Raw genomic sequence first — 25,900 nt, 5'->3', positions numbered from 1 at the left:
TTCCCATACAAGTATGTAAACACCACTTTCTGATGGGGTGGAACATAACATTAAATGTATCTGCCACATATATTAAAATCATGCCAGGAGAACAAAGAGTAGTGCCATCTCCAAGCTTGGGACAGTGTGGTAGCTGTCCAAGAGGGAGCTGGTGAAAACGAGGGAAAACATCATCAATCAGAAATACACAAAGTAGGAAAGTATTCAGCATCATTTTAACTGCTAGGGGAGAAAGCAGTAGACTCCTTCACCAAATACATTCAGCACAGATGGGATTCATCCATAGGTTAAGACCTCTCTAACATTACCAGTACAGTGTTTGGGAATAATGTTCACAGACTGATTTTTATTTTTCTTTTATTTGAATAGAAGATTTAGGGATTTATCAAGAAACACAATTTCATGATTCTCCAGAAGCATATGATCGGAATTTTCTAAGCCTTGAGTTCTCTATTGTTTTGTCAGTTTTCTTCTTCCTGAGTTTGTTCTGTCATCAGAAAACTACCCTTGCAAGTTCAAACAGAACCTGTGGAACAGCAAACACAGTGATAAGAATTTTTATTTTATTGAAAAATCTTTAAACCAGCTTACACTATAAATCAGATAATCTGAAAAATAACTGTAGCTGCAGTTTGAAAATTGCAAAGAAATACTAATCCCCATGTACATCACATTAATAAAATAATTCCCAAATAATCGAACTATAGAAATTGCACTTATTATTACATTCTTAATATTGGAAAGAAGCCCCACCAACCTCTATGGTGATGAGTATTACTATCATCCACTCAAGCCGTAGTGTGTGCTTTTCATTCAGGTGATTTCGCATCAGGTCTGTCAGCTCCATGCAATGCTGGAGCTTTTCATTCATTACCTGCAAGCAATTACAAACATCACAAATCTGGACTCCCAAAATGGAATCAGATCACTAAATAGGGAAACACACTCCACAGAGCTAGAAAGGGGCTAACACCTCTGCAATAAAGAACAGAAAATTCTGTAAGGCAACATGCACAAGCAACAGAAGCTTCAGTATAAATGAACTTGTTATTTCAATAGGTTCCCCAAAAGAATATAAATTTGGATATGCATCTACAGGTATTGAGGTGCTTCTGCGGGATACCTACTCATGAAAACAGTCACAAGCAAAAGAAGATGCAGCTTTCTGGAATGCCTCAAAATTAAATATTTATGCTTTCTGTACAATCAGGAGAGGTAGTTTTTGTCCTTCTTATTCTGGTCCAGCAGTAAACATTATGTCACCCTTCAAGAACTGATGTGAATTCCACTTCTCAGTTCTTCTAACTATTTAAAGCCTAATTTAGTGGCTCAGGAGATAAGCAGTTCATTCATGTGAGGCAGGTTAACCTAAACTGGGTAAAGGTGCGAGTGGGCTAATAACACATGGAAAAGGGGAAAGTGTACAAAATCTTATTTTTTATTCAGTTTCTGCAGTTAAAGCACATTCACAGAGCGATCTGTGACCCTGCTGAGCCAAAGACAACTGATCTGAGTGTGAAAAATTCTCTCAACAATATGACACTCACCTTAACTCTGCGATTAATGTTGAGAAACTGGCAAGTCTTGTCATAAAGCTCTTCCAGTTTTTCTCTATCCCAGTAGAAGTCAGGTGTTATTAGCAGGTCTGAGCTCAGATTTATACGGTGTCTAAAAAGAATGGGTACTACTGTAGTTCAGGCTTCGTCTTGGTGAATATAGGAGCAAATATTTACATGGCAGTTAAATGAAATAAGAAAATTTTCCTGTAATGCTACATAAAATATGAAAAGAATTTCCTTTCATAGTAAAAATACAGTTGGAGTGATTGTTTAAAATTGGTCACATCTCCTGAAACCTTCCTGGGAATACTCTACTGTGGAACTGTTCTGAACATGTGACTTTTTGCCTTTTGGCAACACCGCCTCCTCAACCTGTCACCTGCCTTAATTTTCGATACCTGCAGAGAGGTCCCTGACTATGCTGGCAGTACACAAAATAACAATACAGAACTCCTAAATGTGACTGGTAGTGCATACTGGATGTGTGAACATAGCACACCCCTCAGAATCAGACTATGGTCTAAGCATCATAAAGGTTAAAAGCTAAAATCTCCTGCCTTCAACGTACTGCTAACATAAACCTTTGGATACTTGGAACATCATTGTTGATTACTGATCAGTTCTTCAAGTAAGGACGTAAGTCCTAGTGTTTGAAATAGGAATTTTTTTTTAATTTTACCTTGTAGATTTTGGTGGGGTTTTTTTTTTGTTTGTTTGTTGTTGGTTTTTTTTTGTTTTTTTGTGGGTTTTTTTTGAGTGTGTAATGGTCTGTATTGCCAATGGCCAAATTTCACCTGAGGGAGGAAAAAATGTTAAATCCAGTAATTTTGCAGAGGTTTCTGAGTAAGTCAAGGGAAGACCAGAACTCCCAGATTTTTACCAACTCTAGGCTGTCGCTAACAGTTCTACCTAGCTGTCTTTCCCCTGGTGTCCTTTACGTGCTGTAGTATCTGCTGTAATTGCTAGTTAAGACACGTGTTGTTGGACTCAGGAAGGGAAAAGGGTGTGGAATTTGGCCACATACACTGCCTGCATAATGCCTGTAGTTGAAATGCCAGTGTGAGTGTGAGCCACGGGGTCCTCTGACAAATGTAAATAGCACACAGACTCCAGTCAAAAGAAGGCTGAAGGAATTCTTCCACCCCGTCTCACCCTGCTCTATACTTAGTGTGTATTCTGCTCTTTGTATCATGCACAACATGATTTTTAAGTTCCGTGTAATACAATGTCTTGGGTGTAACCAAAAATTACCTTAGTGCGAAGAGTTCTCCAATTTTCTGCATCACATCTGCATGAGAGAGTTTTACCTTCCTTCGAGACTTTAGAATCTGAAAAGTAAATTCTTTGCTACTTGATCAAGAAACATGTACTAGTAATTAAGAAGCCCAGAACTTTACAGCCTGAAGTGTGTTAAAATCTAAATGCATACTGTACTTATCAACATTTTAGTTTTGTTTGCTTAGTGCCTTGCTTCTCTAGCTTTCTAAGAGTATCACCAAGCAACTGGTTCATCCAGGTTTTTCAATAAATCACTGAGTATGTCATCAGTATCTACAAAAAATACTGGGGCATTTTCTATAAATGATTTCCTGAACAAGAGATCATTTGTTTTTCCTTCCTACTATTTTTAAGTCATGACAGTGTTCTTTTACTTTGTCACTACTTAGCCTTTTAATAGACTTTCTCCTTACAACAATCAATGTATTACCATTTATTTCCTTCATATAAAAGTAATAAACCCAGCATTTTCTCTTTTGAACCCTACAGATCTCATTTTTATATACAACATCATATGGGCTTTGTACAGTAATTAAGTCTCATGAAAAACTTTTAAGTAATTCACTCAAACTCTTCATTATATTCAAGTCAAGGCACATTATTTTCAGCCCAAGTTACCACACACTGTGTTTGGCCAGGTTTTTAAATGCTACTTGTCCCGTTACACACACATTTCACCAGTAGCAGGTGACAGTGACACAACATGGGAAACATCATGACAATGCAGAACCCCACTCCCAACCCTTTAAAGGTCGATGATTTCTTGTCTGACCACTCTGCAGGTGTTCTGAGCTGCTCTACATTGATGGATTTACCATCAAATGTGTTGAACATTCAATTACTTTTTCCCTACAGCTACATATGCACTGGTCTTTTACAAAACACAGGAGAAAAGGAGGGGAGAGTTACAAACAAGACCTCACTCACCTCAGGAATTGACTGGATAGATTCCACAAAGTTATCCAGTAACGATTCCCAAATAGCCAGCTTTACTGCAACACAGAGATGAGAAAGCCGACTGTGAGAGGTACATATGCTTTCAAGTAATTGTAACTTTAAATCTGCCAACAGGCTGCTTCAGGACATGTCGATGCTTACAGACATTTGAAGCAAGTTACAGTTTGTATTATACAATCACTATTCATGTATCAGTGGACAGATCTGGGCTGGGCACTGACACAGCTCTGCACACAGAACCAGCTGCACTTTGAGTGCAGCTTTCTTCTCCAAGTGATTAGTTTATCCTGGAGTTTTTGCTTCAGCTCAGAAGTTAGTTGTGTGTCCAAGTGCTCTACTGGATGTATGAGCCCTCTGCAAATTACATTCCAAGGGGGCTGGAGAGAATGAGCTATGCTGCTGTCAGGCTGACTTCATATGGTACCTCAAGAGCCTCCACTGCATTTCTAGTGTCCTGCACAGCTCTCATTCTCCATTTGTCCAGTATGGATGCACAGTGCTCCAACCACAGAGTTAGCTGGTATAGACACACCACCAGTTCCTGTTGAAGCTCAAGTCGAACTTGAGCAATCTCCTGTTTTGTTTTTAGGTGAATGTACTGTTACTGAAGATACTAACTTCTGTTCTCTGGAAGCTTGAGTTCAGCACTGGCACTGGCAACACAAATTCTACCATGCCTCAGCTTGAACCTGGAAAGCTGTTTCTACAAGATGATAATATAACTCGGGCCTTGTTCTTTAGTCCAGATTCCCAGACATGAATGAAGTTGCAACAGATCAAAAATTAACCCCATTCAAACAGAAAAAATAATCAGGGAAGATTTAATTGTCAAAATGAACTCTTTTGTGGTAGTAATCAATAGTATCATCTGGTTAGGACACTGACAGTAAACCCAATGCTGAACATTTTGCACACTCATCTTTTGAATACAGAGGCCTAATCCAAGCCACTGACTTAAATGACTTTAAATTTAGCCCCTGAAAAAAAAAAGCCAGTAAGCATTTAATCTGTCACCGGTTACTTGACAGAGGTTGGTCTCTGCTGTGTCATAAATTTGACTAGGGACTATACTTGCATCCTTTATTTTTACTGAACATAATCTCCTGAGAAAAAATCCCTTGCTCCCTTTTAGGTGGCACTACTCTTCCATACAGTGACTTTATGTATAGGAAAACTAGAGAGAACAATATGCTTTTTTCTCAACAGCTCTTCCTTCAACAGTCAGGAACCATTTAGTTACACTGTACTCCTTGATCAAATGGTGTAGCACTTCAAAAATGTGCATTCTGTTTCTCTCCTGCATAAAGGTGCACTTCCCCAAAATACTACTGGAATCCTGGAATTTACCCTAAAGACAGTAGTGGTAGGCAGACCAGACAGACTTCCCTTAAAGGCCTTTCTGAGGACAGCCTTACTGCTGCTAGTTCCTAACTCCCACTTCCTACATCATTCAAGGTCTGAAGCAGCAGACAGGTGTTATTTCCTGAAGCAGCAGCATGACTGGTGAGCCTGACTTCTTCCCAGTGCCTCCCACTGTCTGCTACCATGGCTAATAAGCCTGGAAAACTTTATTTTGACTCTGGTCCAGATATGTGTATACTGATACACCTCCCCAGCTGGGAATAGCTGCTCTGTATCACTTTAGCTGGCATCTAGCTTTTTCTGTCAGAGGAAATGTCGTCAGTATGAATTACCCAAGATTACTGAGAAGTTTCTAATACTGAACTCTACACTCATTGTTATCGTAGGATAGTTCTCAAGGGTGGGGAACAGGATGCTCAGTAGAACGTGTATCTTTTGCGAAGCATGTTTGTTAATGTGCTTTGTTCAGCTTTAGAACGATTTACATTGAATAAGGCAATTCCAATTTACAGAAAACACAGTAGAAGCATTGAAAACAAATCCTCTCACTGAAGCACACTCCTTACACAGTTTGTCTAACCAGATACCAAGTCTTTTCCAGCCTGCGACTGTACAAGTCCCACTTATAATGACATTTCACAAAATCTGTGGCATAGACTACATAGTAGGAACAATATTAACTTACCAGAAAGACAAAGAGCATTTGAAAAGGCAAATTTCTGCAGAACAACTTCATCACTATCCAGCTCAGAATTTAACAAGATTTGTCCTTTATGGAGCTTTGACTGACCTCTGTTAAGACAAGATTGAAGCATCTTCACTGACAGAGCCACAAGCTTAGGAACATTTAAAGAATAATTGACAATGCAAGAAAGGCTGGTTGTTTATTTAGATAAGGCATGCCATATCTGTATGGGTGTCATACTCATCCTTCCATTTTACTCATGTTCAACCTGACAACTATCACAACAATCACTGAAAATTAGTTCCTCAATTTAAGACTAAATATATTAAGACCAAATTTTCTAGGTGTAAATGCAAGTGCTGCAAGCTGTGATGGTAACTACAGCATTACTGCATACACACAGATAATTCAGAGTAAGGAGGATGCTGGCCTCTCTCCTGCTCTTTAGCTCTTCTCTTATCTTTCTGTTTTCATTTTCCACTGTCACTCTTACCAACCTTACTCCCTCCCCACTATAATGTTACTTTCCCTAAAACCTCAACTGCATAGGGGGCAAGGAGCAAAGAAAAGAGGACAAAAGACTTGTTTAACTTTTCATATGAATCTCACTACGAAACATGCATAAGCACAATGGAGCATGTCAGGAATCACAAATTACACAACTTAATAGTACATGCAGTTTTCAAATGGTCAGGAAAAACCAAACACCTGTCTCTTTACCAGATTACCTTAAATAAGCTCAACCTCATTAGTTCAGTTCCTAGTATTAACAGTGTCCTGTCTAGGGGTTGCTTTTTGGTGCTGTTGGAAAATTACAGGTAATTTATATAATCATTTTCATTGTGAAATATTTCTGTAGAGATAGTTTTCCTTCCATGATGAAAAAACATTATTTAACAAGGAAAGACAACTTGCCAGGTTTATCATTACCCAATGATCGAGTTGTAACTTTCCTAGGAAATGAAGTATATGCTGAAATTACATCTTTGTATATGAACCTCAGGGACAAAGAGAAAGCTTATAGAGAGCATCTTCATTAAAATCAGACTTGTCTCAATAATGCTCATAAGTTTCTTTGCTGTGAGGTACATAGTTTCTGTTTGGGATTGCTGAAGAACACAGAGAGTTGTGTGGGCAGGGAGCTTCTTATTTACAAGATAGATTGTATAAGCAAATAGCAAACGCCACTACCTGCAAGTTTACCAAGACAGCAACACTTGTCAACTTAGACTTACTGTTTTCTTTATTTATTTTACTCATTTGGGAAAAAAGTAAGGACAAGTATATTTTTACTAGCTGCTTTTGCTTGAATTAGGTTTAGGTGTCTATTAGCTTTTATATACAGAATGCCTGAAGATACTTACTCTCCTATTCTATAGTTCAGCTCTTCATTCTCCCAATGGACTAGTGCAACTTCATATGGCTGAATTTCATGCTGCTCTAGCACTCGCATGATATTCTTCATCTAAGAAGAAGACAATTGCAGCAACAGTTAGAACTTGCATACTTCTCTCTGCAAAGAACTTGCATAGAGCAGGCTGATGAATGCAACCTTCATGCTGAAGTTATTTACATAACAATGAAGAGGTGTGCTAAATAATGAAGTTATTATTAACATAGTTTACTTCTGAAACTGCTTCAGAAGAATTTGTGGCTATGAGCAACTGCAAGTAATCTGGGAAAACTGAAATGTCATTTAATATCTGCACACATGGAACAGAGTAAGGATTAACCACAATAGCATTAAGGACAACATGGATGTATTCAGTATTATAACAATGAGCTGTACAAGATTTTGGCAGATGTCTCAATGTGGGAATGACTCTTTAGGATAAGTACATCAGGTGGTTGTTTCTGATAAAATTACTAGTTTGCTGCTAAATCAGTAATTTTGTTTCTGATTGCTGCTGAAATCAGTAGTCTTGTTTCAGCTACCAGAGGTCAGTTATATTAGAGAAATCCTTTACCACTACAAAAATCTGGAAAAATTGTTACAGCTGCCACATTCATCCCTGTAAATAGTTAAATGTGCAATTTTACTTGCAGAAGTAATCTCTTTGCTCTTTTATTCTCCAGCACACTAAAATCTGATGCAGGAAGAAAGAGCCTTTTTCTCTCACAAAACTTTCTCCTCTGACAACTGATTTAGGCTCTCTCATCCTTGTTCCTTTTTATATGCTACAAGGCTCCCCTCATCTGCAATTAGAACAAGTTCTGAACTAAAAAAAGCACTCACTTACAAGTTTTTAAAAGGCATTTAGCTACACAACAGCCAATAAAAAACCAAACCACAAAACCACAATACACTTTTGATGCCTAAATTCTTTAAAGAGGTCAATCTTCTACTAAGGCATACTTAAAAAGCACTCTCTTTTTAAAATAAAAGATCATAGTTAATATTTTAATACAAAACTGTATACCATAACTTTTTCATAAAGCATATTCTCCAGGTTAAGTACTCTAAAAAATCTGCTGGATCACCTGCAAGAGGGATTTCCTTTGCATTGCTTGCTTTCTTCATTGCTGTCAAGAATTTTGCTGATACTATCTATCTATGTAACACAGTAACATTTTTCACTGAAAAAAAACCCTCAACCCTACAGCTGCAACTGCTCCCTTTGTAATCCTGAATTCAATATGAGCATGACTAAGATTTGCCATATAATTCATGTCTTGGGAAAAAAAAGGGTATGAAAACATAGGAGGCGTCTGTTCTGAGGCCAGTCACCTCAGCCAACCAGTGGTGTCCAGGGACAGTTCAGCAATGCAAACCCCGCACTGCTTCTAGGCCCAGCCTAATTTTATAGAAGGGACTAGTTGTGACACAGTAAAACCAATTAGAAGAGATGTTCTGGAGTCACTGGCTGCAAACTCTTGCTATTATGGGCACTTACGTCACACAATTTCCTTTAAAAAAAACCTCAAAGCTGTCTTTTCTTTTTGTCCTAGCTATTTCTACAACCTTCCTATTCAGGTATTTGAAACTGGTATTTCATATTCTAAAGTTTTCTTTGTGATCAGTCTGTATTTGTTACTTCTCCTGTTAAGCGTCTCTTAATGTAAAATAAGTTTTTTTTCTCCTACTAGTCAATCTGGAGCACTTTTGTCCATTTGCAGTGATACTCAACATTCTCTGTTTTACTGAATTACTTTCAGTTTCTGTTCTACAGCCCAGTTCGGGGTTTTTCTCCTTTTGTTTCAGTTCATTAAAGCATGTCCACAAAAATACTTCTTCTGTTTGAGCAAGTTGTTTGGCAGTTAAAACTTTGACTATGATTTCAATAAGCAGAAAGAGGCATTTTTCCTCCTCTTTTATAAATAAAGCTAGCAAGGGACCAACTACTGTTACTAGTATTGACCAGGAAAACAAGGTACGAAATTTTCAAAGGTACAAAGCATGTAAAACAAAAGGAGAATTTTCAGAGTACTCCAGGGGCTGAGGTGTCCAACTCAAAGATCATCAGGAGTTAAGTCAGCTGGTCTTCAGTAATACTTGTGAATCAGTAGTGTAGTTACATCCATAGCATCCTAAGTGTGCTAGAGGCAAGGTTTGAAGGGAGAGCTAGTATCTTTTTTTGTACGGACACCTGATATACTGACACCTCCCAGAACAGCCAGGAAATCAGGAACATTCCAGTTCCGAAACAGAAAAAATGAACTTGGATCCAGAAATTGTTCACATCTGGAAACAAGTACTCTCTGTTTTCATTTACCCCAATGAAAATCCTCCTGTGAACTTCTATGCATCTCAGTATTATCTATTAATTACACCATTTAATTTCACATACTCTGCCTACAGATAAGGTCAATACTTTTTGTATCTAGATCCCAGTTTAACCAGTTATAAAAATACATTCAAAACATTAAACAACTTTAAATATATTCATCAAAATAGATATGCCTCTGGCATACCCTTCTTGGTCAGCAAAGATCACCAAAATATTGTATGTCAGCAACATATTTAATAATTATACCAACCAATAAAAAACTTCCTTCAGGAAAATTGCTAGCTGGTAAAAACACAGAACAGTATTAAAGAGTTGCTTATAGATTTTTTTCTCTTTCAAAGTTATACAAATACAAGTCTTTAATCGTTTTGACATAAAACGGAATAGAGTGGAATGATCCTTTTCTTCTAACATATTTTCTGTTCTACTAGTGCCTTTCTAACAATCATTCACAGGTTGATTTTTCTGATCTACTTTTTCAGGATGTAGAGCTGCAAAAATTTTCTTTTTGTCAGTCTCACTAGATTAAGGTTTCAGATTTTTGTCTTAAGTATGAGTTTCAAAGGTGATGTATCAGCAGCCCACACACTTGAGGGCAGCAGCAGGTAAGAACCTGCACTCATTAGGAGAAGAATTTTCCTTCATGGAAAGATCAATCTTCCAAACAAACCCCTAACACACTGAGTTTTGTGAGACTGACAAAACACTTGCTTATGCAGTTTTAACCAACAGTTTCACTTTACTTACACTTTTCTCTTCAACATTCCAAAATACAACAGCCCCTTCCCTGCGAATTCAAGGAAAAACTGAGTGTAATCATACTGTTTTAAACGCATTTTAATGGAATAGTCTAATTGTAAGTGGCAGTTTTTGTCATTGTGAATCAAGAAACTTAAAACTATCTTCACAGAAATTACATACCAGTTGCTTTTTAACCATACTTTAATGAAAAACCATGAGAAGGTGTTTTTTAGCCATTTAAATAATTCTGATTTTTTTTAGTCATTCTGGCTGGACAGTTATTCCTTGAGTTTCATGAGGTAACATGATACAATGATCTAGCAAGCTGCACTACTTCCTTCACACCATTACTATTAATCACATAATGTTTTGAGCATGATTTATAGCTTACCTGAAGAAAAAGATCATGCCAGGATCATCTTCTTTTGCAGATTTCTCAGTACTGACCACCAAAACATTTGCAGCATCTTGTTTGAAATAAATGAAAAAAATGAATAATTACTTAAACTTCTGAACATGACAGCTGATAGCTGTAAGCATGTAATTCAGCAGTTGCACAGTAACGCATCTGCCAGTCCCACATTGTATTTTTCTGATAGAAATGCTTGCCAGGAAACAACTACAGTATCAAACTACACTGCTTCTCTGAACTGCCACACTCTAGACCGACTGAGCCTCTACTGGGAACTTCACCAGAATCTTCAGTTAATGAAATGTAGCAGCCTTGAAGAACAAAATACTTAAGACAAAACTGATGCAGACATAGTAAATAACCAGGAACAGAATACAGAAGTGGACATGCAGTGTGAGAGAACTATGGAAGTTGGCTGCAGTTGCAGAGAAATTACTGTTCAAATCCGTTTGCCTGGAAGATCTTTCTCTTTTCTATACACTACGGGACTAATCTGCACTCAAATTGTGCTGACTTTGCTTTGCCAGTCAGAAACTTGAAAGAGCATACCCCCTGGATGGGGGAGCCTACACCTGCATTTCCCTGCACATCAGAAGTGTGCTTTTGAAACAAACCTTCCACCCACCCTCCTTTACCACACTTCTCTTGTGCACTGCAAAACAGTACAAAAAATGTGAGGGTTTTTGCATTAAATTAAACTGAAAGAGAAGTTCCAAAAAATGCACCTGTGGTACTCCAACCACTAATGGGGCATTTGTTACAAAGGATTAGACCAGAACTAGTCCAAGTAGAATTCCCCCAAACTTACAAAATGTGGTTGCTGGGTTCTCAAAACAGGGGTTTGAATTTTCTTCTACAAATCTTCTCCACTGTGCCACTCACTAAAACAGATAAAGTTTTAGAAGTCCTGATGCTGTTTCAAACCAGCATGACTCATTTTGTTGCAGCACTAGTGGACCAGTAAAGCCCCCTATATAAAGTGAGACCAGTAAAGTCTACTATTATAAAGTGAGACTTCACAAAGATTTTGCAGGGCCTAACAGCTAAGCCTTAAAAATTTAAATGTCTTTGCAGGAAAATCACAAATCAAGTGACAATTCTGCCTGTGTAGAAATTCTACCTTCTGCTTTACTGGTCAAGCCATAGAGGCCAGGTAGACTGAGGCAGCAGACAGAGATGACCAAGTGTAAAATACACTTTTGCTAATATCTGAATTGGGACCACATGGTTGGTCTGAATGAGCCCTTGAAGACTTTTCTTCCACTTGCTATTTCAGTTCAGAAACACATCATTGGATGAACAACTAGAGCAAGTTTTAGGTGTGAAGTTTGAGTTCATCATGGAAATAACATTTGTCTATATTTTCGCATTTGCCTTTTCAAATACTGGCCATATCTTTATTTATCCGCTCCAGCCAAAACATATACAATTGAGGAGAATTTGGTCTACTTTAAGTGGAGGTGCAGGATCTGCCTCTAAAATGTTTTTAAAGAGGTCAAAAACAAGAATAATGCTGTGGAAAAACACTACAAAGTAACAAATCCACATAATAACTGCTGATTTAGATTTCTATGTGGTAATATTTTTAAAAATTATTTTCCAAGATTCAGTGTTTGGCTTGGTAACCAACCACTGCTACATGCATATGCTAACCATCACAACACTTCAGATCTGCTGGCACAATCCAATATCCTTTCATCATTACTTCCTCCAAACCTTTGATAAACAGTACTCATTATGAGTCAAAAACACCATGAAGAAATAAAAGGAACTGGCAAAAATGACACTGCCAGGGTAAAATACCATCAACAGTAACATTTAATTCATGGTCATGCTGGGGTTGTACAAAGTTTCTATCCCAAAGCTGTGAAACCAGGGTTAGTTTTAATACAAAGAAACGACAGAGGAACATGAAACCTATATTCTAGTGGGTATTGTCTTTCATATTCATCTTTCTGAACAAGACAATCATCAGTAAATCTTGTCCTTGCAAGAGACCTACTGGAGTATTATTGCACTTAGATTATTATTTGAGAGGCAGACAGGTTTTTGATAAGCCCTACTCAAATGCCCATGAACAGCCTCTCCTTCTCCTAGCTTCATATAATCTGTTCCTCCAAAAGGAAGAAGAAAGGCATTCTACTACTCACATATGAAAATCACAGCTGTTCCAGGGCATAAGGCTCCCTAAGCTATAATAAGATCCATTTGTTTTTGTTTTGTAGTATACTGCAGCTATTTCCAAGCCATACTTTCCCAAGTCTTCCGAGATACTCTACATGGAAACCAGAACCAATTATTTTGCTAAAGCCTAGCTAAGTGAAGCATTCCACAATTGCTAGAATATACTTGGCCCAATAAAGAAGAAGTATCAACAGCATTCTCTTTACTAGAACTAAGCATTTATGTGTGTATCATTTTAATTTCACTTAGTCAGTAAAATTCTCTCTTGCATGCCTTCCTCTCCAGCTCTGTAATTTACATTAATAGAAACGTGGATACAGAAAGAAGATGCAACACTTCAAATTACAAAATTGTTTTGACAGCTGAAATAGTGCACTACCTCACTATGGAAAGATTAATTAAAATAAAACATTCAGAATTTTCTCAGTTAGTGAATATCTATAGAAATTCTCTGTATCAGTCAATTTCCAAAGTTATTTCTCATGCATGCACGTAATTTTTCTATACTTCTAGTGTAATTGTAATGCTGGGAAAAATTATCACAGGGTAAGAGCAAGAGCTGCCCATATTGCTATTCTGGAAGGTTTTGTTGTGCGAATTTTTAAGCAAATAGAATCTTTAAGCAAAGCAATAATTTTACAGGAAGTATGAATTATCAGAATAAGAATACATAAAGTTATAAAAATGATATCCCTCACCCATATTTTATTTCCCAAGGTATAACATTTCATTTAATGTTTCAAAAATCTACCTCTAGGCAAACTTGTTATTTCAACATATCCATGTGAAGTCAGGTCATGACACAGATTACCAAGATGATACTCATCTGCTGTTGCAAAGGCTGTGCACTGCATCAGATTCTGTGCCAAAGGAATAAAGATGTGAGTTAGGGCAAGGCTGAAGCAAAATGTTAATAAGACAACTGTTTGCTTCAAATTTATTAAGAGTGACAGTTTTCATTTATGCACTGTTCTGTGGTATCATTGCCGTGCTGCCCACCTGCTGTACATATATACTAATGAGATTACTTGCTCCTTGTTAAGTGGGAAAGCAAATCACACACTGAGAACAAACCAGGAGACATGAGTTAAGTCGCACCAAAAAACTCCGTGGTAGAGCCACAGTGAAAACCCTTCTTCCCTGAATGCCAATCAAATACTTGAACAGCAGAGCCACACTTGCTGCTGCTCTCCCATCACATAGCTTATGACATGCTTGGCTGACCACTGAAACCAGAGGCAAGATATCCCTGATAGCAGTTTTAACATCCGTGTTTTAAAGATAAACCAAGTCTGACTACCCCAGTCTGTTTATCAAGCAGAACCTCCAATCACAAACATCATGTTCTGCCATGCACCAAGCTACTGCCCAGGTTGAGCCACTGCAGCACAGGAAGTCAGTGACCTTCCGGGCCACTTGCAGTGCTGCACATCTACAGCGTCCCTTCCCCACCCTGAGCTGCATCCTGCACTAACAGCGTGGCCTCCACCAACACCACAGCTGAACAGTACACAATGGCCAGTTTGTCCCAATATCCCACAATCCTAAATAACTAAAATGCCTTATTCAAAGAAATAACTGGAAAAATTATGTTGACTTGCAAGGAGACTTGAGATTTTCTTGATTAATCAAGTCACAATAAACTGATTTGAAAATTTTAGTACTCATTTGAAGTATATTTCTTTGTTCTGACACCATGTATGACCTACAATAATGTTTTTCAGTACAATGTAGTGGAAAATATCCAGAAAGCAATGTCTCACTGTGGATCAGTCACTTCCCAGTTTTTTGTAACTAATACAAATGGAGATGTAACTAACAACAAATGAACAAAGGAACTGTACTCATCTGGAGGGATTTAGACCCACAATACACTTCAACCTAAAATCCAAGTTACATTCTTGCAGCACTCACACACTGTCAAACAGCAAGGCTTAAAGAGGTATTCTGCTCCCTGCAGGGGGCCTGTCACCACCAATCATCAGAATCACCACCTCACATTTGAACTTTTCTTTTTAAATGTCCACATTCTGTTATCACATCCAAAGTTTTCCTTACCCATCATCTTAATTCTGCAACCACTCACAGAAAATAAGCTTTCAAAGTAATTCTAATATTCAGAGAGCAATTCTGTAGGCATATTCTGACAACTGTGCTAGAAGGCTGAATTAACAGTGGAACAGAACTGTATTTTCAGTTCCCTTGAAGTAGCAAGTTTCATTATCACAATTTCAACTGTATAAATCCGTTCTGAATCTCTAAATTGCCAGTGCCAATTACGCATCTGAATCTGAAGATTATTCCAAAAACCTCTTATTGTAAGTACGCGTACTCTGCCATGAAATTCCTTTGTCAAGAGTTAAGGGAGCAAACTCTCATCTTCTAGTTAGTATACAATCTGAAAATCTCTATCCTGCTCTGTGCTTCCCACAGTTTATTACTTGGGCTATTCTTCATTTCAACTTTCTGTCCTACAGCTGCAATTTTAGTTTGAATGGCTACATTTCTCATTTAGTTACAACCAGAAGTTTTTCTGCTAAGCTACATGCCTGAGATAGCATTTTGAATATGAACTACTTTCAGTTTTTGGGTTTTTTTGTTACAATGTACTGTTTCACTTAAGTATTTAAAAAATTCTTGTTTGATAGAGAAGATTTGCCTTGGGTATAATTTGAGATTAAGACACCTAAAATACATGTCCATGGGTGCTCTGAATATCTGAATTCCCATGACTGTTGGTGGAGATACAGCCAAAAAATCTACTCTAATCAGTGAATCAGCTAATCCTAAAATCGATGTGTTACATGGCTTATCAACCTTAATGCCATGTTTTCTGCTACATCACTTTCACCTGCAAACTTCAAAAACCCCAGAATACAGCACCTGTACTGGTGCTAGAATGGAACTCGAGCTACTCACCACCCTCCTCCTTTCTGCCTACACCGTTATTGAGATTCCATTCAGAGCAGCACACAGGATGGCTGCTCCTAAGGACAGCTAAGTACACTGACAACTGATTTTCTGTATCATCATGCCCCCAACGACTGTACAAGCTCATGGAATCATAACTCACTATAGTCCATCTCTTCCACTTTAAGCATACTAAAATTTTTTAGAAAGAAAATCTGCATGATGAGCTTTAGTCCTTGTATCACCAGAAGGGGAATCAGTCTTCACCTAAAAGTGTAGTAAATACTATGTCTTTGCCTGAATTTCAAGCTATTTCTATGCTAGATGACTACAGCACTAAGAATTAGCTCAGAGGCTTTTCCTGCCATCAGACCGTACATACAAGATTAACCAAGCAGTGGTACCACTCACTGATGGACTGACTAAACCACCCAACTGCTTTCAAGTAACTCTTCCATCTATCCTGAAAAACTGGTTGTACAACAATTTATCACTGCTGGTGCTCAGCACTCTGCCTGTAAAAACACATGAAGACCAGTGTTGGGGAGGATGGGAAAGACCTCATTCACCAAGTGCTCTGCAAAAGAAAGGTGTCAGCTGTCAGGCCCTCCCAGACAGAAACCACCACAGATCCTCAGGGTTCTCGAACCAAGAACCTCAGGACTGGGCCTGCAGCTGCTGTCTCCAGAGGCAGGAGAAGCTGGCAAAGAGATGTCCCCAAGGCAATGGCCTTGGCATTGTGGCCTGCAATACTAGGGGGCTCCTGGTTGCCTTCAAACATGCACAGAAGGCAAGATCAGCTTTTTTTGTGACACCAGGATTTAGAAAAAACTGATGGCATGCTGAAAAAAAAACCCCTTCAAAGATTCTCCATTTGTGCTACTTCTAATAATCTTGCAGAAATCAGCTACCTCCAGAAGTTACTTCTCTATACTACATAGCTATAAGGACAGGTAAAAAAATGCTGACTCCTCTACTGTCAGCCTGCAGTCATGGTGACAGCTTATCTGCACCCCTGCAGATTGGAATAAATATCTGACAAAACCACACTGGATTTATTAAAAAATAGCAAATGTTTCTGTTGCTGTTAGGTCTGAGTTTACATAATTTCTGGCCCAGCATTTTGCCATGCAAGAGCTTCCTCAGGAAGTATATTATTATTTCAGTGTATCAAGCACTATTTTCTCCATTTCTTCACAATGGAAAAAAATAAAAATAGCACTGCATGTTACTTGCACATATATATGAAAATGTCAAACAAAGAAACTGTTTGCATTCTATGCTGTCATTTAAAAGCCTCAAGAATGTTGCTGCTTCACCCAAAACCAAAAAGAATCAAACTCTGAATGTAGTATCATAGCATGACTGAAAAACTGGAAACATTACATGGTGTTTCAGGACTAATATTTCTCACTTTCCTCTTGCGAAGCAATATGAAAACAGGAGTGGGAACTAAATTGTCTGTAACTACCTCTTTATGTTACACTAAGGCGTAGTCATCACACAGAATATTAACCAGAAGCTTAGATATGAGAAGGCAAGCACCAAAACTTTTCTCTGCTCACATTCAGTAGATTATGTAACAGATATATTTTGCAACGTGGAAGCTATTTCTGAAGGGACAAGGCTTGTTTTAGTCCCACCTATCATACTATTTAACTAACAACACCCTGGAACTCAGTTGTTTTAGCCTGAGAACAGTACACATCTGACACCAGGATTCACCATGGAAATCCTATATTCAAGTATAGTTAAAGCCTGGCTTGGCTAAGAGCTATCTTAAGGAGATATGGCTACAAATATGCACTGTTCTTCCTCATCATATCTCAGGGTATCTAAAACAGTGTGTTGCTGCATTTCCTCTATAGACCTAGGAGTCTGATAATCAAGGTGCTATTTCTACACAAAGAATGATCTTTCTCAGGTAACACAGACTACACTTGCACATTCATTTCCCATATGAAACTTAATCTGAATATAAACTTCATACTATTTACTTTCACTTTTATTTCTGTTTGAGTGAAGCCTTAAAACTGGGTAGATCTGGATAAGCAAGGAAATGTGGGGAAAGTTCAATTATTCTGAAAGCTAGACTTTATTTCTCAATAGTAAATGTGATTTGAAAGCACTGGTCAAAACTATTTTTAATGCACTTCACCTTTCCACTTTATAATAACCACTCATCTTCCCTCCACTTTTGTTAACACATTGCAAGTAAACTTCCATTTTACCTTCAAAATACCAGACATGCCAGTTTCTATCAAGCTTGCTTCTATTTGCAAAACTCCCACACTAGTGTAAATAATGAAGTATGTTAATTTCATTAAAATGTTAATCTAAACCCAAATCTGAATGTAAATTAAAGTGATGCACTCCCTTAATGTCACACAGACTGTAAATGTCATCCTTTACCTCCATGTCTGAGAGTGGCAGGTTCGTTCTGGATGGCTGCTTGGTCCTCGGTGCCTTTGGTGGCCTCTTAACTGGCTGGTTACTGGGTTTGGGGACAATTTTACCAGCTGATACAACCGCATAAAATCTTGACGATGTGTTCCTAAGCTTTTTGATCCACTCTGTATTGAGCCTGTAGTTTTCCATCACTGTCGCACCCAAATGTCTCCAGGATGAGAAAAAGCCCTCCCCACTCTGATAATAAACATTTCTTCCCAAAGTGGATACAAATCCTCGGAGGAATCGGCAATTCTTGACTTGCACACGTTGACTTGTCAACCAAGGGAACGCAGTTTTCAGAGCACACAAATTCCAAGACTTTGCTGTTCTGTGAGCTGTTCTTTCAACACCATTATCCAGCTTTAACTGTAGACATCCAGTTTTGCTAAAGCTTTGGCATTGGCATATTGTTAAAGTGTGGAAAGATCTCATCTGAAGATGCAGAAGTTTCAGTCTCATTTCTTCCCTCTGAACTGTACTTAAAACAAACAAAATCATCGATCAACATTTTGGAAAGAAATAATATTATTTCCTCTCTTATCTAAAAGGTTGTCCATACTACTCTTGCATGTGTGACTACTCCTAAGCACATGACATTGGTGGGAATAAGACTTTTTTGATCCTATGGAAACACTCTAAGATCAAAACACATCTGTGTGCTTGCAACAAGTGGTGAAAAAATCGAACTGGATGCTGTGTCAATGTACAAGCAGGCATCTTTTCCTTCTGTGTGCAGCAGCCTGCACTTTCAGTAACCCCACTGCTTGTGAGCAGTGTCCTTAAAGAGGACATCAGACACTGTGAATCACTGTGATATATAATAAAAACAACAATTAGATTACTACATGGTTGTATGGGAATGTCACCTACAGCATCAGCTCCAGCTGCTGTGCCACGTACAGCCGAGCACAGATCCAGCCCCAGCCATCTGTCCTGACTACAGAGAATAAAGCTGAGTTACAGCCTTGCTCCTGCCAGTACATCCTGGTGCAACAGGGACCACCAGGCCTGCCTGCAGACTGATCCGTGCAGCCGGAAACACAACAGTGTCCTTATTCTGGTAGTTCAGACTAAGAGCAAACCTACTGTTTTCACACTATGTTGTATGAGGTAATCAAATAAACTTAAAATATTCAGACAGTAGACTCAATACCTCAGTGGATGTGCTTCATTTGCTGAAAAAACCCAGTGACAGTCCTCACCTGGTTTTCTTAATCAAGAACATTTCCCTTATGACACAAAATGCATCCCTCAGCAAGTTATTAACAAAAATCATTAAGCTGACTAGTTCATAAATCTGCCTATTTCAGAATATTTTTCAAAAACTGAAGAAGGATCTTCAATACTACAAATACTTTTTAATATAACAGTTGAAATAAAAATTTTCTTTAAAGAGCAAATCACGGTATGTGCTGTGGAACAAGCCCTCCATCCTGACAAGGATACCTAGTTGAACTGATATCAGGCATGACTTTCTATCTTTATGTGGCCTTCACTCGTACATTTTTGCCTAATTTAGAAGCCTGTTATTGGCATACTTACTGGGATAAACGACTATTTTCATTTTAAACTTGTTCTGTATTGAAAAAGTGACCCTGTCTAGGATCAGGCAAATTTACCTTATCAAAGGCCTGGTACCTCTGGATAAAAAAAGAGCTGACAGAAACTCAGCAACTTCAGTCCAGGTGGTGGAGAGCCAGAGCAAGGGGAGAAGTCTCCAGCAGTGTGTGATAAGTGGCAGAATGAGACTCAAAATGGTTTTGTTGGCTAGGGAAGCCAACAAAACCTCACCCCGAATCAGTAATGCCAGGAATGATTTTTCAACTGTACAGGCTTACAGTAAGTTACAAGGAAAGAGAGATCATATAGACTGAATTCCATCGAGGGGCCTAAGCGTCAGACCCGTGGCACCAGAGGCACCTAGCCAGGAGGAGCGGAACAGCAATCGGAGAAGAAAGCGGGACGAAGGGCGACCACAACAGGGCAGGAGGCGCCACCTCCGAGCAGCAGGCACGGAACGAGGATTTATTTTCCAACGTCTCTTCAGCATACGGCACACTTTAGCCACGCCCGCTGTGTCCCCGGCCGGGAGGCCTGGCTTACTGCGGCACAGCCACCGACATTTACGGATGGGGCGGGCCCGCTCCGCTGCCGGGCGGACCGGACCGGACCGGCACAGACCGGCCCGCCGGCTCTGCCCGGCCCACGCAGTCCGGATGCCTCCAGACTGCCCCCAAGGCCCGCCAGCAGCGGGTGCCAGGACACTCCGCCCCTTCCCTGCCTCCGCATTGCCGTCCTTTTCTCTAAGGAAAACAGCGCCCGCACCGCCCCCAGGAGCGCCCCTGCGGCAAGCGCGGGGGAAGGGCGCTGGAGATCGAGGGCGCCGCTCCTATTGGCTGCGAGCCGCGGGGGGCGGGCACAGCGGGCAGCCAGGCAACCAATCGGAAGGCGAAGCCGCCCCGCCCGCGCGGGCACAGCGACCCCGCCAGCACCGCCCCCGCCCCGCGCCACTCACGGGCGCCCCTGGCGGGCGCGGAGGGCAGCGCCGCCAGAGCGCGGGGGGCAGGGCCCCCCCCACCCCCGGCCCGCGGCCTCCGCCGCTGCTGCGTCACCCCCGCGCAGCGACACCTGAACACGGGGGGATGGCGGGGGAACCGCCCGGCAGCCGCCGCGCTCCGGCCGCCGGCGGGGCAACCTCGGGTGGGGGAGGCACAGGGCTGGAAATCGCCCCTCGCACCCGCAGGCAGGGCTCGTGCTCGCCCCGAAACTGCGCCCTCCTCGCGAGGAACGTCGCGAGGCCCTCCCCTCCGCGGCAGGATCGGAGCTGGCGGGAAGGGCGGGCGAGGCCGCCTCGGCTCGCCCACACCCTTCTCGCGGGCGTTGCGGCAGGCCCTGCAGCCCCGGGATTCTCCCGGGAGGGGCTTCGCCCCCCTCCCCTGCCCCGGCGCGGGCTCCCCCGCAGCTCCGGCCGGGGCGCGGGGCCGCCAAGGGCACCCGCAGCGCCGCCGGCCCGGCCCTCCTTCCCCTCCCTTCCCCCGCCCCGCGCGCGCGCCCGCCGCCGCCGCCGCGGCGGGAGGGGCGAGGCGGTTCCCGCCGCCGCCGCGCGCCAGCACTGACCTGGGGGAGGGGGCGCGCCGCTCTCCGCCGCGCGAGCCGCGGCCCCGCCCACCGCCCGCCGGGCCCCGCCAGGGCGCGCGGGCCGACACGCCCCGCCCGTCCGTCGCCGCGCGGCGGGGCGCGGCCCGCGCGCCAATAACGTCCGGCTGGCGCTTGGGCCCGCTTCCGGGAGAGGGCAGGCGGAGGGCGGTGCGCCGGCTCGCGGGGGGGCGGAGCAAGATGGCGGCGGTACCGGCGCTCCCGGTGTCCCTGTCGGGCAGGTTTAAGGGGTCCGTCACGGCCGGGCGCGCTTGTCACCGGCAGCGAGGCGGGGGGCGGGAGTGAGCTGAGGGGCCGTCCGGCGCCCCGCCGCCGGGGAGCGAAGGTTTTCGGGCATGGGCGGGGCCGTGGGGCGGCTCTTGGCCCGGGGGGGCGGGCGGGGACAGCCGCGTCGGCGGCACCCGGGGCCCGTAGGCGGCGCTGCGGGCGCGGCGGTGCCGGCGCCGCCGCAATCCCCGGTCGGAGCGGGTGGTGGAGCGGTATCGGCGCCCGTCCGGTGCCCCCTGTGCAGCTGCTCGGCTACGGGGTTCCGACGCACCGGGTAGAAATGTCACAATAAAAATCATCCTGCAGGCCCGCTTGGCGCTCTTTGCGGGCCTTGCCGCGTTCTAGTTGTTGTCATCGTACATAAACAGCCTTCAGAGAAAACGTAAATCAAGTGTATAATGCAGAGCACGTTTCTTGTTGATATGAGATACGTGATAAACTTTGAGCAGATATCTGCGTTTTTAATTTTACGTTTCCCTGATTTTGTATCTGGGTATCTGAGCAATAGAGGTCGCGTTTTAGCCTAGAATTAACTGCAATTTCTCGCTGTGTTGGTAGGGCCAGTCATTTACCTTTTTCTTTCTTGAAAAGACTGCTGTTTATCATTTTTTGCAAAAGTAGGCACAAAAACCTGACCAGTTTGAAGGTTTTTTTGTTTTAGGTTTTTTTTTTTTTTTAAATTGCTGTCCACTGCTTTAAAGGCACGTAAAGCTACTTTTAATACTGTTGTGTTATAAGGCTGGCTGGCTGCAAAGCACCACACAACTCAGCGGGGTGGGGAGAAGTGAATGGGAAGTGTAAAAATGAGATGGGCTGAGATAAGAGCAGTTTAATAACTGGAATGAGAATAAATTGTGATGAAAAGAGCAAAGTGAAATAGAACCCAAAAAGAACAAGTAAGGGAAATGAAAACAATTGCTCACCACGAGCTGACTGATGCCCTGGCCAGCTTTTCCTCCTGGTTTCCACTGCTGAGCATGACACTATATGGTCTGGAATAGCCTTTGGGTTAGTTAGGGTCAGCTGTCCTGGCTGTGTCCCCTTCTAGTGTCCCGTGCAAGGGCCTCTTCGCTGGTGGGGTGGGGTGGGCTGAGGCAGGAAAGGCCTTGACTCTGTGCAGGCCCTGCTCAGCAGTAAGGAAAACATCCCTGTGTTATCAACACTGTCTCCAGCACAAATCTAGAACACAGCCCCATACCAGCTACTGTGAAGAAAATTAAATCTACCCCAGCCCAAACTAGCACAAAGATCATGCATTTGTTTTTAGAAATTGAAGCAATTTCATCATTTGCTGACAATAATAAAATACTGATCCTTTCTTTTTTAGATCCTTTGCGTATTTTACAATTAAAGACAGACTGCCCCAGATCCTCACAAGAGTTATTGATACTCTGCATCGACATAAAAATGAATTTTTTGAAGAACATGGTGAGGTAAGTGTAAGGTCCCTATTCTCCCTGATGTTTATCTCCCCCCCCCCCCCCACATCTAGTCCTTGAGACCCCTTCTCTGCCTTGTTTTTACTGGTGTCTTATACAGTCATTATTTGTTTGTCTCAATCCTTTTGTCTGATTTTTTTTTAAATTATTTTTTCCTAGTAGCTATTTTTGATTAGTTCTATAACACACCTTTCTGTCTAAGCTTTTTCTGATCTGTCACTTCTGCAATTGCATCACTTACTTGGGTTTTTGTGTTGATGCAGTGTTTGATAGACAGTAACACATTCTTAACATGACTGTGTTTCAACACTCTCATCACCTCTAATAAGCAAAAAGTCCAATCTAAAAAGAAATTCCATATGAAATTCATTTTAGGATGTTGGATCTGAAATGAGCTTTATTCACCAAAATATATTTTGTTGAATCGAGCTCTGATCTGTGTCTACAGGAATAAATGTACAGAATAGGAACTTTTGTTCTCCACTTTTTTCAGAAGGGTGTTGAAGCAGAGAAGAGAGCTATATCTTTCCTCTCCAAACTGCGGAATGAGCTGCAAACAGACAAGCCAGTGACCCCTTTGGAAGATGAGCTGCCTGATGCTGCGCTGTGGAACCAATACCTGGACTACCAACGAAATTTACCAAATGGAAGTGGAGAACCAAGTTGGTTTCAGTCCCCTTGGCTGTATGTAGAGTGTTACATGTATCGAAGAATCCATGCAGCGTTAGCACAGAAGTACGTATTTACCGGATTGGTGTATTAATTTGCAAAACATTGCTCTTACCTATTCTTGTTTTGGGAAAAAGAAAGACAGCTGAGGAGTAAGATAAAGGAAAATTTTAAGCTTTTACCATATTCCTTTTTCCTCATCTTGCACCTCAGATTTAAAATTAATACCTTTACTTCTTCAATTCAGCAGAATTTGAAACTTACTCATTTTTTTATGCTTCAGTTTTGGTGAATTGGTCTGCATGGAAACTTTTAAGCTTGACTGTATAGCTTGACTTGCAGACTAATGTGAATTGATACATGAAAATCGTGTAGCATTTCTAAAAGGTTTGTTGGTGTAGAATTTTCTCTTAAGCCTTAAACACAGTATATGAGAGCCACAAATCTGTTGGTAATTCTAACGTGTTTTGCGGCTTGAAATCTGAAGTTACCATTTGAGAACTGTTTCTTAGAGCAGCAGACCCATCTTAAGCAGCCACTGTTGTTCATTCTACACCAGCTTCTTAGTTACAGCAGTGCTTGCAGACCATGTGTTGCACTGAACTTTGGGAGCTGACACTGGTTAAAAATAACTGGCCAGGAAAAGCTTGTTGTGCTGGTACCATGGAGATGTGCCAGTACAACATCATGGGGTAGGAATGAACAATTTAAGATCCCAATGCTGCCAAAAAAATTTGAAAGCTCCATGAGTGCTGGATTTACCCTTAGTGTTGTGGAGATGCAAATACAGTAATGGGACTCAGTTTCTACTGGTATGTTGTGTAATTTGAACTCTTGTACCAAAAGCTTCAAATATGAAGTTGCTCCACTGGATTGCACTTTAAAAGCTGAGCAGATACTTTTCAGTAGTACGCTTTAAGTTTCTTGATCTCCATTATTTAGTTGCTCTTAAGGATATACTTGGATGGAAGTTCAATTGTTTGTTGAAAGGTCTTCGTGCAAATATGTCTCATAATAGATTGGTCTATAATTTTTATGTATTACAACATTCTCATTTGTCATGGTAATTTTCCAAAATCCTAGTAAAAACTTCCATAGGAATAACTTCCTGTCGCTTTAAGAGAATTTGGTATGGGAAGTACACTCCAGTACACACAAGCACATTTAAAATCAGGCCAGCGTTTCTTGACTTGAGTTCACTTGTATGTTACAGTTTTAATTCTCTTGTCTGAAGACTGGAGTTCAAAATGCTCACTGTATGGACAGTTCCCAGAATTGCTGTGATTGAATACTTGTTCACGTTCAGAATAAATTGTTATGTAAACGTGCCTTGCATAGTGTCTGTTTTAGCAAGATACAACATCGGGCTAGGAGATGTGTGAAAATATAGTATGATGAATGAGAAGTGGAAAAGCTAACTAGGGCCTATAATACAGTCTAAAAAAGCTCACCTTTGAGCTTTATTTGCATGTGCTGTCATGAAAAATGTGGAAGGTGTGTCAACATATTTGTTCTTCTCTTTTTAGCCCACCTATTGACAACTTTGACGTATTTAAGGAAGGAAAGGCTCAAAATTTCTTTGAATCCCAAGAAGCTGTGATTGCCTTATGCACTTACTTTCAGGAACTTCTTAAGAACATCAAGGATCTAGATGAAAAGCAACTTAAGGAGGAACTTCTTAAGCTATTGCAGGTAAACTGGTAGTGCTTAACACAAGAATTTAAAATATTTCTCCTATGAAACAAACAAGAATTTGAAGTTATAAAGAATCTGAACTTCATATGGAAATTAAAATACGGATCTTTTGTTTGTAGAAGTGTGATGAAGTCCTGATAGCCATACTGTATTGCTGCTATTCTGGAAATATTTATATTTTGTGTACTTGTATAAATGTGACACTTTTTTATTAACCGCTGGTCTTCATTATGTGTATGAAAACCCATCAATTCTTCCTTCAAAACCAGTATCTCTCAAACACTTTAAGTCAAGTTCCAGATTACGTTTTTGATATTTACCTATAATTTCTTAAAACAGTTAATTTTAGTTGGCACTTTAAATGTTTTTGGGACTTCTTTGGAGAAAAAAATTAGAAGTCAGTCTGG

At 41.0% G+C, this 25,900-nt stretch overlaps 2 protein-coding genes across 4 annotated transcripts in view; one reads left to right on the top strand and one right to left on the bottom strand.

Moving 5' to 3' along the window:
- Window positions 1–340: 340 nt before the first annotated feature.
- Window positions 341–21,463, bottom strand: RMND1 (required for meiotic nuclear division 1 homolog). 3 transcript variants are annotated; one of them, XM_069010658.1, is made up of 12 exons: window positions 21,385–21,463; window positions 18,229–18,740; window positions 13,658–13,766; window positions 10,702–10,777; window positions 10,317–10,356; window positions 7,206–7,306; window positions 5,842–5,948; window positions 3,765–3,829; window positions 2,811–2,887; window positions 1,548–1,668; window positions 758–874; window positions 341–526 (listed from the first exon to the last, which is right to left on the bottom strand). In XM_069010658.1, the coding sequence occupies exons 2-12, from the start codon at window positions 18,724–18,726 to the stop codon at window positions 494–496; spliced, it is 1,344 nt and encodes a 447-aa protein (XP_068866759.1). In that variant the 5' UTR covers window positions 18,727–18,740; window positions 21,385–21,463; the 3' UTR covers window positions 341–493. The 3 variants fall into 3 exon arrangements, with proteins under 3 accessions (XP_068866759.1, XP_068866760.1, XP_068866761.1); XM_069010659.1 differs by lacking the exon at window positions 21,385–21,463 and adding an exon at window positions 19,887–19,907; XM_069010660.1 differs by lacking the exons at window positions 341–526; window positions 758–874 and having other exon boundaries at window positions 1,618–1,705.
- A 71-nt stretch (window positions 21,464–21,534) lies between these two features.
- LOC138108256 (coiled-coil domain-containing protein 170-like) overlaps window positions 21,535–25,900 on the top strand; it is a 50,062-nt gene continuing 45,696 nt past the window's right edge. The window contains exons 1-4 of the mRNA XM_069010661.1: window positions 21,535–21,653; window positions 23,018–23,123; window positions 23,623–23,864; window positions 25,325–25,490. Coding sequence (XP_068866762.1) covers window positions 21,604–21,653; window positions 23,018–23,123; window positions 23,623–23,864; window positions 25,325–25,490 — 564 coding nt within the window. The 5' untranslated portion in view covers window positions 21,535–21,603. The remainder of the gene's footprint in view (window positions 21,654–23,017; window positions 23,124–23,622; window positions 23,865–25,324; window positions 25,491–25,900) is intronic.

This window comes from Aphelocoma coerulescens, chromosome 3 (genome assembly GCF_041296385.1).
Source record: "Aphelocoma coerulescens isolate FSJ_1873_10779 chromosome 3, UR_Acoe_1.0, whole genome shotgun sequence".
Taxonomy (NCBI): domain Eukaryota; kingdom Metazoa; phylum Chordata; class Aves; order Passeriformes; family Corvidae; genus Aphelocoma; species Aphelocoma coerulescens.
Note: the sequence above shows the minus strand (reverse complement) of the source record. Positions and strands in the feature narration are given on the sequence as shown.

Coding starts and splice junctions, on each gene's coding strand:
- RMND1 (XM_069010658.1), bottom strand. CDS start 18,726: ATGAGACTGAAACTTCTGCATCTTCAGATGAGATCTTTCCACACTTTA. Junction 7,307..10,316: donor GGAATGTTGAAGAGAAAAGT/GTAAGTAAAGTG, acceptor TCTTCTTCTTAG/ATGAAGAATATCATGCGAGT. Junction 875..1,547: donor ACATTAATCGCAGAGTTAAG/GTGAGTGTCATA, acceptor AATTGCTTGCAG/GTAATGAATGAAAAGCTCCA.